This window comes from Pocillopora damicornis, chromosome 3 (assembly GCF_964200805.1).
Source record: "Pocillopora damicornis chromosome 3, jaPocDami1.2, whole genome shotgun sequence".
In the NCBI taxonomy this organism is placed as follows: Eukaryota; Metazoa; Cnidaria; class Anthozoa; order Scleractinia; family Pocilloporidae; genus Pocillopora; species Pocillopora damicornis.
The window spans coordinates 16,660,698-16,673,041 of record NC_142672.1 but is presented as its reverse complement, the minus strand read 5'-3'; the positions used below and the strand labels follow the sequence as shown (position 1 = coordinate 16,673,041).

The window sequence follows — 12,344 nt, the reverse complement described above, 5'->3', positions numbered from 1 at the left end:
CAAACGATTGTAAAATTTAAGCCCTTGGTGTGTGACAATAGTAGTGACATGGTGTTTTCCTTCACTGGGTAAAATCTGGTGAAAGCCTCACTTAACCCTTTCATTCTCAAATTAATAGGGAAAATTCTTGGGAAAAAGATGATTCCTTAGTTTTGAGAATTTTGAACATGCAAAACAAGGAGCCCTTGTGAGATTTTTTTACCTCCTTGGCATATTTTTAATGAAATTTTGAAATATACAGCAGATGAAAGTGTTTCAAAAATGACCACTATTTTTCCTCGAGTTAGAATAATTTAATGTTCAACATGAGGCACCAAAGAAAGCCTTGTAAGTAGAATTGTAAAGACATTTTCATCAAAAATTTGGTGTAAAGTAATCACCAATTTATGTAAGTGACATATTTTCAAAAAATCATCTGTTTAGTACAACAAGGGAAATGTCAAAACTTTTAGCTTCTTGAGACCACTGAATATGGGTTTTTCTATGTGGCACATGAGTGTAATCAGCTCTCAACAGAATCTGCAGAGAATACCAGTCAAATTATTCGTAAGGTTGGGTCCTTGCAAGAGATGACTGTTGAGGGATTGACTTAGATATTGTGCCAAGCATTGAATTTGTTCAAATTATTCATTCTGATTTTGTTGGGCTTTCTCAGATGGTACATGCCATGCTGAGGAGTGTACCAGATGGACTTGGGGTCTGTGGCTGCTGCCTCTTGTTCTGGCACTTTCTCAGCATAACCACTGTCTGTGACCTTGTTCATTAAATCCATGTAGTGCTGGCAATAGGTTTTGCTGGAGTCAAGTAATTTCTTGAGGGACCAGAGACAGTTTTAAGCTGTCGTGTAGTTGTTTGGTAACAGCAGATTTCTGTCCTTCATGGGTAGTGGTATCTCACAATGACCATCTTGAAGGTGGATGCTGTGCTTAACGATTTCCAGGAACTTCTGATCTTCCTGAGAAAACTCTTTATCATAACGGTACTGTTCAGAAGAGTCCATTTCGAACATTCTCAAGACTTCAAAAGGGCTGATGACTTCTTCATCTGGTTATCGACTACAAATGTCCCATCTAGTCTTGTCTTACCAACTTTACAAGTGATGATCCTTTGACAGAAAAAAGCGTTGTCTTCATTGTTTAGAGAGGAAGGACTTGCTTGACCAATAATTCCCCACCCAAGTTTCGTTTTTACTATGTAGGGGTCATTGTTTCCAAGGATAACTTCTTGGGGCTTGAGAGCCCTCAAGGAATTGCAACCTATCAGCAGGCTGACTGTGACATTGTGCTGTGAAGGAGGTATCTCATCCTTTATCTTCATTGAGTGTTGCCATTTACTTGTAATCTCAGGGGTCAGTATTTGATTACTCCTGGCTGGGATTGATTCTCTCTAGTACGCCTTCAGAAGATGTACCACTGTCTGTTTGTCAAGCCTTTAGACAGCCAGAACCTTGATTTCCTGTGCAGCTATGCTTTCCTTAATTAAGCATGATTTGTAAGCCTCTGCCATGTGCACTTGGTTGCCAAATCACTGATCCAAAAGTTTTATGCGATGGTGTATGTGCTTTTAGAACTAGCAGGTAGAAATCCCCTTACAATCTCATTTGCTCTTTCTTCCGTGTATTTTCATGAAATAGAGGCTGATTCGCTCCTGTGATTGAAGGGCTACTTTACGTTGAAGATTTCACCACTAACTGATTTTTGCGTACATGACCGTACACGGAATTTATTTGCACTTGTAGTAATATAGTCAACTGAAAAATTAAATTAATATGACAAAGAAGGTTATTACACATGTCGATTTCGGTTGAAGCGACAGGAAAAATATACTTACAATTTGTGTTCCATATGCGGCTAGTAAGCTTCGAAGTGCGATCTGTGGTGACACTTTTGAAATGTAAGTTGCGTAACGAACTTCTAGGTTTTTAAATAATTAGTCACCTGATCTATTTTTGCCGCGTTGCGCTAAGATAATTAAATATTCACAAAAAAAATGACAAACGGCTTGAGAAATGCAAATCACTCCGCCCCAGTGCGGAAATTAGGTCTAAATAATTAGTTCTAATTGAGCAACGACTATAATGGCTTAAGTGTTCAATGTTCAATAAAGAAGTGTCAGAAAATGGTGTTAGAGTCCATTTCTACTATCGACTAGCTTGAGCAATCCGCATTCAGTTCGTCTTGAGTGGCTATGAGACAACTTGTGAATTGGTCTGTCATACTCTCCGTCTCTTGTCTTGATTCTCACTTTCCGTCACCTCAAAGTGTGTCATATGCAGAAAACTACGGAAAAGGCCTCTCAACCAGCTCATGGGACAGATTCCAAACCTAAGAGTAGCAGCTGGCTTCCCAGCATTCTCAAACACTGCTATGGACATGTTTGGGCCAGTACAGATCAAGCTCGGCCGCAAAACTCTGAAAGAGGCACAAGTGATCATCTTCGCTTGCATGACATCACCTGCGATTCATCTTGAGCTGGTCACCGATAAAACTTCAGACGCATTCTTAATGGCCTTTCAACGGTTTGCCTGCCTACGCGGACACTCTAACGTTTGCTGGTCAGACCGTGGTACAAATTTCGTGGGTGCCCAAGGCTACCTAAAGGAAATCACGCAGAACTGGGGTATTCCTGGGGTAAAGAGTGTCCTCTCTGATAAATTTAGCTGCGAGCTCAGATGGGAATGGAATACACCACATGCGAGTCACCAAAACGGAGTTGTTGAAACCCTAATTAAGTCAGTCAGACAAGCATTTAACGCCACTTGCAAGAACCAAGCCTACTCTGAGGAACAATGGAGAACAATTCTGTCAGAAATCACCTACATGGTCAACGGACGACCGCTGTACCCCAGTTCCGACGATATCTGGGAGGCCCCACCGATCACTCCAAACGACCTACTTCTAGGCCACTACAATCCACCACCACAACCAGAACCAGAGGAAAGGACCAATCCGCGACAATTACTCAGGAGCGCCCAAAACAGAGTTGCTGATTTCTGGAGGAGCTGGATGAAGTATTTCGCCCCAAACTTGTTACCGAGGAACAAGTGGTTTCGCGTGCGAGATAACATCCAGATCGGTGATCTTGTATTGGAGCTGGACCCCAAACACAAAAGATGTGAATGGAAAATGGCGCGTATTGTAGGCACATATCCTGGAAACGACGGACTTGTCCGAAAAGTGAGAATCAAGACAAGAGACGGAGAGTATGACAGACCAATTCACAAGTTATGTCTCATAGCCACTCAAGACGAACTGAATGCGGATTGCTCAAGCTAGTCGATAGTAGAAATGGACTCTAACACCATTTTCTGACACTTCTTTATTGAACATTGAACACTTAAGCCATTATAGTCGTTGCTCAATTAGAACTAATTATTTAGACCTAATTTAAATTTATCAGAGAGGACACTCTTTACCCCAGGAATACCCCAGTTCTGCGTGATTTCCTTTAGGTAGCCTTGGGCACCCACGAAATTTGTACCACGGTCTGACCAGCAAACGTTAGGGTGTCCGCGTAGGCAGGCAAACCGTCGAAAGGCCATTAAGAATGCGTCTGAAGTTTTATCGGTGACCAGCTCAAGATGAATCGCAGGTGATGTCATGCAAGCGAAGATGATCACTTGTGCCTCTTTCAGAGTTTTGCGGCCGAGCTTGATCTGTAGTGGCCCAAACATGTCCATAGCAGTGTTTGAGAATGCCGGGAAGCCAGCTGCTACTCTTAGGTTTGGAATCTGTCCCATGAGCTGGTTGAGAGGCCTTTTCCGTAGTTTTCTGCATATGACACACTTTGAGGTGACGGTCTTAGCCATCCTGCGGAGTCCAATGATCCAGAATCTTTTTCTGGCCTCGTGGATTAAACTCTTATAGCCACAATGCCCACGTCGTTCGTGGAGGTCACGCAGAAGCAAGATCACAAAGGGGTGGTCTTTTGGCAAGGTGATAGGTTTTCTCAACTCTTCCGGGAGACATCTGACATCTTCAAGTCGACCATGCGCACGAAAAAGGCTATCTTCATCCTCCTTTGCTACCAGTTTCTTATCCAAGCTGTCTTCGTTGACGTGAAATTGACTCCACTTCAGAAGATGGGTCTCGGCAGCCTTCAGTTCCTGAACTGAAATGGGCCCTGACTTTGGGTTCATTTTCCGAGCGTTGTGAATAAAGCGACCGACGTAGGCTAGAGTTCTCCGTATCTTGGAGTACGTAGAACACGTTTTCAGCAAGTGTAAAAGGATAGGATTTTCTTCAGATCCAGGTTGATCTAGTTCAGGACATACTTCCGCGGCGGCACTGTGATGTTTACCGGCTTTCTTCTCTTTCCGAAACGTTTTCTTCTCTCTTAAAGCGTCAAGGTCATCCACATGAGTGTTAACTCGGGTGTGGTCTTGAGCGCTGGGCCACTTTTCTTCTGGCAACTCTAGGAAGGATGGTCCCTCTGACCACTTCATGAGATGTTTAAGATGGATTCCTCTCGTTAGAGCATCTGCGGGGTTGTTGTTAGACTTGATGTAGCGTATTTGGTCTGCCCCAATCGTCTCTTGAATTTCAGATAGAGTGGAGCCGCTTGACTCGAACTGTCCCAGAACATACCATCCAAAACAGTTTCTTTTCCCGATGGGCTCTCCAGGTTCTCCGGACACTGTGTGAATATCAATGAAGGCCTCTACGAAGTCTATGCCAATAAGGAGATCTATGGCACCACCCGAGAGATGTATTTTATCGGAAACGTTTTTTAAATGGCTGTATTGTCTCACTGACTCCTTAGAAATTATTTTGGCACTACTGCAAGGTCTAGTTACGGTATACACTTGAAGGGTCTTCGTAATATCTTCGTCAGAGGGCGAGGCAACCGTGACATCGATTATCTCAGAAGGTTCGCTTTTCTTCTTTCCACCCGCCAGATTCATAGTGAGACGTGTTGCTGCTCCATTTAAGCCAAGTCGACCAGCTGCACTTTTGGAGAGTAGGCTTGTGTTAGACCCGGAGTCCAACATGGCGAGAACTTCGACAAAGTTTCCATTTTTGTCCATGACTTTAACTTTTTGCACAGGGCAAAGTCCCGTAACAGGTTTCAACTTGCTTTTCTGGTACACAGCATTCCCCTGGATGTTACCATTCGATGTAGGTGTGGGCCCTTGGAACTGACTTTGAAACGGTGGTGCTTTGGGATTCAAACTTGTGTTAGTTTCTCCAGTCTTCTCATTATGTAGGCACTGGTGATGGTTTTTTCTGCATTTGTCGCAGGTTGAGCCGTCTGGTTTCTTGCAATCGTTTGTGTGATGCGCTCTCAGACACTTGTGACATCGCCAATGTTGCTTTACAACCTCCCACCTTTGATTGACTGTTAGAATCTGAAACTTAGGACATGCAGCCAGGTGATGTTTGGTCTTACAGCCAAGAGGACATGTTTCATCGTCAGAATCCTCACTGTTAGCGGCGTTATTTTCTGTCTTTTTGGGACTTTTGTCTCGGCGAATTTCGTTTCTTTCCACTGTGTTGGTGTTCGCTTTCCCTCGGGAACGAATACTCGCTTCTTGATGTAACCAGGTGATTAGATTGCTCACGGTTTCTTCTTTTCCTTCTCTTTTCATTTCTCTACCAAAATCTGAATTGTCACTTGGATCGAGTTTGGACAGAAGCTGGGACATGAGGAACGGCGCTTCAACTGACTCCAGCACAGGACACCCAATATTATCTTCCATGTCACTTACATAACAGGCTATTGTCGTAGCGAAATGCGTTAGGGACTTAGAATCTCGTTTGACTGCTTTAAGATTATTAATCTTGGTGTGCAGTTCGTCCATTAATTTTCGTCTGTCTGCGAACTCTGTATCCAAAATGATCCACGCGCTGTAAATGGTTTTACAAGTTTTTACTTGGTCGGTCCAGAACGATCCTTTTGGCATTGCATTTCGAAAACGTTGCAACTGTTCATCTTTATCCTGACCGTATTTCTTCATCCAATGGCTGAACTCCTTTTTCCACGTGGCATAGGTTCTGCGAGTTCCGTCCCATACTGGTACAGGTAATCGTTGTAAACTTGAGTTTGACGGTTTTGATCCGATGTTATCGGCCATTTTCTGCACCACCGACGTCATGGACGACATTGATAATGTTAGCGCTTCCAGAGTTGTCGCATTGTTAGAATTTTCTGAGGAGTTTTGTTCCTTTTGATATGCAGCAAACTTTAAAGTGATTTGAAGGAAATCTGCTTTGGTTTTGTCTCCAGCTTTCTTTGTTGCTAACACGAGTTCGTCTTCTGGGCCAGTGCCTTCGTCGACCAGTCTATCCAGAATTGTTCCCTGCTGTTTCTTGACCAGCCTGTACTTGGTTTCTACTAAACTGAATGCTGCTTCAAGTGTTTTTAGTTCCGGTTTTACGGAGAAAATTGTTTCGAATTCTTCCATTAATTCGTACAAGAGTTTGACGGCATTGTCCAGTTTTCCCGCGAGAGTTTTCACGTCTACCTTCGACGGCATTGTGAGCGGAATTTAAATGCGAAGCTTGGCGGTAGTTAGTAACTCGGCGTAATCTTCTGCAACAAATTTTGACTGATTCGCTCCTGTGATTGAAGGGCTACTTTACGTTGAAGATTTCACCACTAACTGATTTTTGCGTACATGACCGTACATGGAATTTATTTGCACTTGTAGTAATATAGTCAACTGAAAAATTAAATTAATATGACAAAGAAGGTTATTACACATGTCGATTTCGGTTGAAGCGACGGGAAAAATATTATACTTACAATTTGTGTTCCATATGCGGCTAGTAAGCTTCGAAGTGCGATCTGTGGTGACACTTTTGAAATGTAAGTTGCGTAACGAACTTCTAGGTTTTTAAATAATTAGTCACCTGATCTATTTTTGCCGCGTTGCGCTAAGATAATTAAATATTCACAAAAAAAATGACAAACGGCTTGAGAAATGCAAATCAGAGGCAATCTTTATTTGATGACATGTTTTCTGAATTGATGAAGTCAAACGCCCTTGTAGATACCATCGAAAACACCCAATAGTCAAAAGCATTTCCTGATAACAGATAACAGGTTGCTCTTTAGCTCACAGAATGTTTCGCTTTTCCTGTTCTACTAGTAGAGACCTAACTTCTGCTTGTTTGGTCGGCAAGTTTATTAGTTGCCCTAATGTTTCTTTTTAAGGTGTTTTGTAATGAATTGGCTTGATCAATTTCTTGCTTAATTGCAAAATCTTCTCATTGTTGTGTTTTTATTGGCACCATGGTGGGCAAATTGTCAGGATTATCTTGAATATGAGTTGGTGTGACTTTTGGTTTTGTTTCTGCGGTTTCTCATGTGTGATGGAGTGTAGAGACTGATAAATGATGGATTTAGTGGCTCTTGTTTTATGACAATTTCCTTTCATTTGTTGATTAGAGCCTCATTAATTGCCTTTCTTTGGCTTCAGTGATAGGGATTTCCTCCATTAACTGCATTCTTCTTATTTCACTGTCAGACTCTTAGAAAGCCATTTCGATTTTTAGCCTTGCAGTCTTGGTGGCTCATGATTGACTCAATTTTGGTGTTTCCAGTTGCTTCAGAGAGTGAATTTGTTCTACAAGTTTTAATCTCCTTTCCAAATAATTCCTGTCACAGCTGTTGTACCAAAGATAACAGGCTGTTCTATCTTCTTTGTTAATAAGCTCATCCTATGCTCCATGAGCTTTGTTAAAGGCATCTTTTAGTTTGTCTGAGCGATCTCTTTCTTCTTCTGGAGCTTTCAAATCCTTGTTTTTATTTAACAACTTACAGATGTTTCCCATATGTGTTGAGTGAGCATTTTGGCATGCTTTACCACTAATTTCTGTCTGACATGTCTTACCTTTTTCTGTTAATTTCTTTTTGTGCCCTTGCATCTTACCACCTTCCACACCAGAGTTCGAGAGGTTCTCAATGCTGGGTGAATCATCCCATTGTTTAGAGTTGGTCTCTGTTTCTTAGATTTGGTTTTGTTGGTCCACATTTTCTTAGGATGAGCTTGACATTTGAAGAGGTTTGGTCCAACAATTCATATTAAGTGTCTTTTACTGTAGCAGCCAACACAAGTGAAGCAAAGTTTTGATAACAACTATGAGTTTCACAAATGGAGACAAACTATGAAGCGAGAATATATTTTATGGACAGGCCTTAATACATTTATTTAATGTAGTCAAGGTATCCAAGTACTTATCATAAACTGAAATATGGATATTATAAGGCATCACCCAGAATGCTATTGTCTTTCATGACATGTACTTGCAGTACCCATTTACCCATCAGCGAGTGGCATAATAACTTGCATATCTTAAACTAGTCGGCTGTGATTGGTCAGTAGATTAAGCTTTGGGAATACATGAGTCAGATTTCAGATTTCAGCTGCTGTCAATCAAATGGATGGATGCGTAAAGAAAATCCCAAGGTGAGGTAAAGTGAACAATAGCAATAATTGACAATAGCCACACTGTTAACTTAGTGTTTAACAAATTCATTAGCTGTGAATTCTTGTTTAACTCTATAGACCGACAGACTCCCGTTTGTCAAAATGTTATTGGAATTCTAGAAATTAGTATCATGAAAATAGAAAATAGAGAAATATAGTAATAGTATCATGAAGAATAGGCCATTTAAAAAGCGTAACTCACAATCAGGTGGTTTTTGAGTGCAAAAGGCTTGCAGTTGCAGACTGAGAACAAAAAAAATGTGTAATTGGAGGCTATAAAAGGCAATGCTCAGAAAGCCAGCTAACCTGTGGTCAGGTGAAATTTTAGTTTCATTCAATCTTTGTCTTAAATGTGGTTGTGGTGCGCTCCTGTAATAAAGAGAATAAGGAGTGGGTAAAAACCCTAGCCTAACCACAGTTTTATAGCGAGCGTGATGCGTGGGTCACTTGCTTTTACTTGACACTTGCGTTGTCATACTTCATGGAAAAATTTTGGTGGCTAAACAGGGCTTTTCTTCCTTGTTTATCCATCAAGAAGAAGAGTTGCACTATGACAGAAAAACAACAATTGCAGAGACTTCAGTGGAACCCCGTCAATACCGCCACCAATGGGCCATGGAAATCAATCCATATTGGTGGGAGTAATATCATTGACTTGTACTTTACACTCATGCTCTTTTACTCCACCAATTAATGCAGTCCAACCAAACAAGAAAAAACAAGCAAACTAACTAACAAACGGCTGCCTTGAACAGGTTGATGACCAAGGGAACAGTTACAAAATCATTCACATTTGAATCCATTTTGATTAATCAAAACATGTAAATAGTACAGTTTCATTCAATCCAATCAGTTGCTAAAACTTATTTTCAACAACATGTTGAAGTGTGCGAGACATCAGCCAGGCTTTTACGCAACATTATTGAATGATGTCTGCCATAGTGGCTTTAATTTGAAATACCGACCAAAGGTAAAACCTACTGTTATGGGTGTTTATGAAAGTCAAACATATTGTAGCAAAATGAGTTCAAGGAGGCATAGCAGTGTACTTCATCCAATGGCAAAACTACTCCCAAGTGAAAGTACGTGAGAACCAGCTGAGCACTTGCCCAAAGAACTCATCACTGCCTTCCAGAACAGATCTTTCGATTCATTTTGTGCTGATGAATGCTGAGAGAGACTAGCTCTTCTATTTGCGTTGGGTTTAAAATCGCCTCTGGCATGAAATGAAACAGTCATGATGTGGCATGATGTAGTGCGAGTACTCTTTCCTGGTTTGCTGTCAGATCTCCATGGGCCTCTGTACCTTGCCATTGAAGAAGAACTGATGGCAGCAGGCCTTGGTCCTTATCTGAAGAAGTGTCTAACAGTAACAGGCAATGGATGTCGCATCGATCCTCTGGTCAACTTGAAGCTGCTTCTTGGTAAGTTGCTTTCCTTCATAGATGAACAAGGCCACAAAACAGCTCCCTGCCCAGTAGAGAAAGTTCAGATCAAGTTTATGAAGAATCATTTCGCTGAATGCATCTAGTGAACAAAATGCTGCTTTTAGCAGCCACCAAACGGAATAAAAGTTTAGGAGCAACAGTGGCATTTATTTGTACCTACACAGTTACTTATTGATAAGTTGAGACAGCTTTTCCAGACAACATATTTATTTAATTTCTACAAATATACCATTGCGGCTCCCAGGATGACACTATGTCTGTGAACCTACAGAAAAAAAGACATTGGTCTTAATTCTTAACAGTCCAATTGTTTTTCTCTGAATAAACTTTTCTGATGTTGAGGGCAGATTGGTCAAAAAATTAGACCTAAGTGGATAATTACTAACATTATGCCACAATTTTGGGCTCAATTACAGACTTGAGAGAGTGGTGGAGATCAATGGAATCGCACCTACGATAGCTACAACTAGCATTATTGTTCATTTTGCCTGAGATACATTTTTTAAGAATACTTAACACAAAATAGTCATTTACTGGTATTCTGGTTCTCCAGACTGGCTGGCTGGAAGGCCACAAACTGGAGTGCCAGCAACACCATAAACATAAAGTCCCTGTTTAAAGTTGACAGCTAACATAAAGTAATGAGTTCCAGAAATGACCAGTAGAATAATAAACTTCAATTTTTTTCTCTTTGAAGAGCATAAAATAAATCCACAAGATACTAACCATCTCACAAGGAGATCCATTTGTTGGGTGACCTAAATTCAGGGATATTAAAAAGATTTAGTCCAAGTACATGCCATTTGCAAGTTTCAAAACATGATTTGTGAGATTTCTCTGTCTGAGAAATTGATATGAAAATAGATATTTATTATTAATATCTGTAGAGACCCAGTGTCTCTACTTTGTGATCAAGGACAACAAAATACTTAGAAATGTGTTGAACTATATTATTATTCCATGTAAAGTGGCAAACAAACTTCCATCACAACGAGCAAATAAACTAGCTAACCAACAATTAACCAACGAACAATTCACTGAAAGAAATACAATACACTGGGGGGATGAACTATCTTTCCTTTTGGCACTTTAGGACAGCTTAAATACAGTGGGCATGTTGTCTTTTTCGGTGGGTGTACAGATGATGCGTGAGATTTCTCTGTTTGAGAAATTGATATGAAAATAAAGATTTATAATTCACATTTGTAGAGACCCAGTGTCTCTACTTCTTGATTAAGGAGAACTGAATACTTTGATATGCATTGAACTGTATTATTATTCCATGTAAATTGGCAAACAAACTTCCATCATGCCAAGCGAATGAACTGCAACAAATAAGTAAACTAGCTAACCAATGATTAACCCACGAACGATTCACTAAAAGAAATACAATACACTGAAATTAGGAAATAATACAGCGAACAAAGAAGCTAGCAAACAAAATAGACAGATATATGATGTACTTACAAGTTTTTCATGCCTAGATCACAGAGAAACCGAATAAACTTGAAAACACAAATTACAAAACATACCATGTGCTTTTATCAAACTCAACATCTCAAAAGGCAGAAAACAGTCAACGAGGCCAGCAGCTCACTGTATTTAAGCTGTCCTAAAGTGTCCTACTTGAAGCCAACAATATTGTTAAAATAAATATGTATAAATTCTACTTTCACCATCTGACTGGGTCAAGTTTTCTTCCAGTAGCTTAAACTTACAGTAAATTAGTAATCAGTAAATTCTACTTACACCATCTGACTGGGTCAAGTGCCCTTCCAGGTACACCCCCAGCTCTTCCAAAAAGTTGGAAACTTGGCTGTTAGTGAATGTGAGCTGCAAAATGAAATGTTTTGTGATCTTTAAAAACTATTCTATGTTCAAAGCTGAGCTCAAGAATATGGCATAGCTGCCAAGAGTCCAAATTAGGAAATAAAGAACCATTTACCGTTATCAACTGATCTTGAGATGACATGGTACTCAGTCTCACAGTTCTAACACAATGCGCAGGACAAAGGGACTCAGAGACTCTAGAGGTTACGAAGACTAACAACAATACTTCCCCCAGGGGTTGTTTGCTAAGCTTGTCTGCTTGCGTTCATTTTACGCAAGAAAGAAAATGTTGGCAACAGCAATTGAAATGTGGAAATTCTCAACATTTGGAAAGACCCTGGAAAAAGGTACGTCTTATAGTAATGATTATAAAGCCTATTAACTCGGGAATGCTCTACAAGTCCATCTATATATTTAAATTCTCATTTTGTTTTGCTGTTGTGAAACAAAATGCTTTTTAATACTTGCTAAGGATGGTCAATGGGCGTTTTATATTTGAACCCAGGCGTAAGATAACTTGGATTTTTATCAATTTACATGGTGCTATAAAAATTGGAATAGAGAGAAAAGGGAATAAAGTATTTTCATTATAGGGTTACTTCATCCACCACTCATTATGTTAAGCTTGGATAGAA

At 40.3% G+C, this 12,344-nt stretch overlaps 2 protein-coding genes and 1 long non-coding RNA gene across 9 annotated transcripts; 1 reads left to right on the top strand and 2 right to left on the bottom strand.

Annotated features, from left to right (window-relative positions):
- The first annotated feature begins 2,306 nt into the window (after nt 1-2,306).
- Nucleotides 2,307-3,275, top strand: LOC149048541 (uncharacterized). Its single transcript, XM_089199487.1, has one exon. It carries the CDS (start codon nt 2,307-2,309, stop codon nt 3,273-3,275), a length of 969 nt encoding a protein of 322 aa, XP_089055613.1.
- A 92-nt stretch (nt 3,276-3,367) lies between these two features.
- LOC149048540 (uncharacterized) lies at nt 3,368-6,681 on the bottom strand. Its single transcript, XM_089199486.1, has one exon. It carries the CDS (start codon nt 6,473-6,475, stop codon nt 3,368-3,370), a length of 3,108 nt encoding a protein of 1,035 aa, XP_089055612.1. The 5' UTR covers nt 6,476-6,681.
- Nucleotides 6,682-8,109: 1,428 nt separating this feature from the next.
- LOC113669702 (uncharacterized) lies at nt 8,110-11,457 on the bottom strand. 7 transcript variants are annotated; one of them, XR_016184579.1, is made up of 4 exons: nt 11,347-11,457; nt 10,606-10,637; nt 10,036-10,144; nt 8,110-9,901 (listed from the first exon to the last, which is right to left on the bottom strand). It is a non-coding gene; the product is annotated as an uncharacterized LOC113669702 (long non-coding RNA). The 7 variants fall into 7 exon arrangements; XR_003446096.2 differs by having other exon boundaries at nt 10,040-10,144; XR_016184582.1 differs by having other exon boundaries at nt 10,109-10,144.
- Between the last annotated feature and the right edge of the window lie 887 nt (nt 11,458-12,344).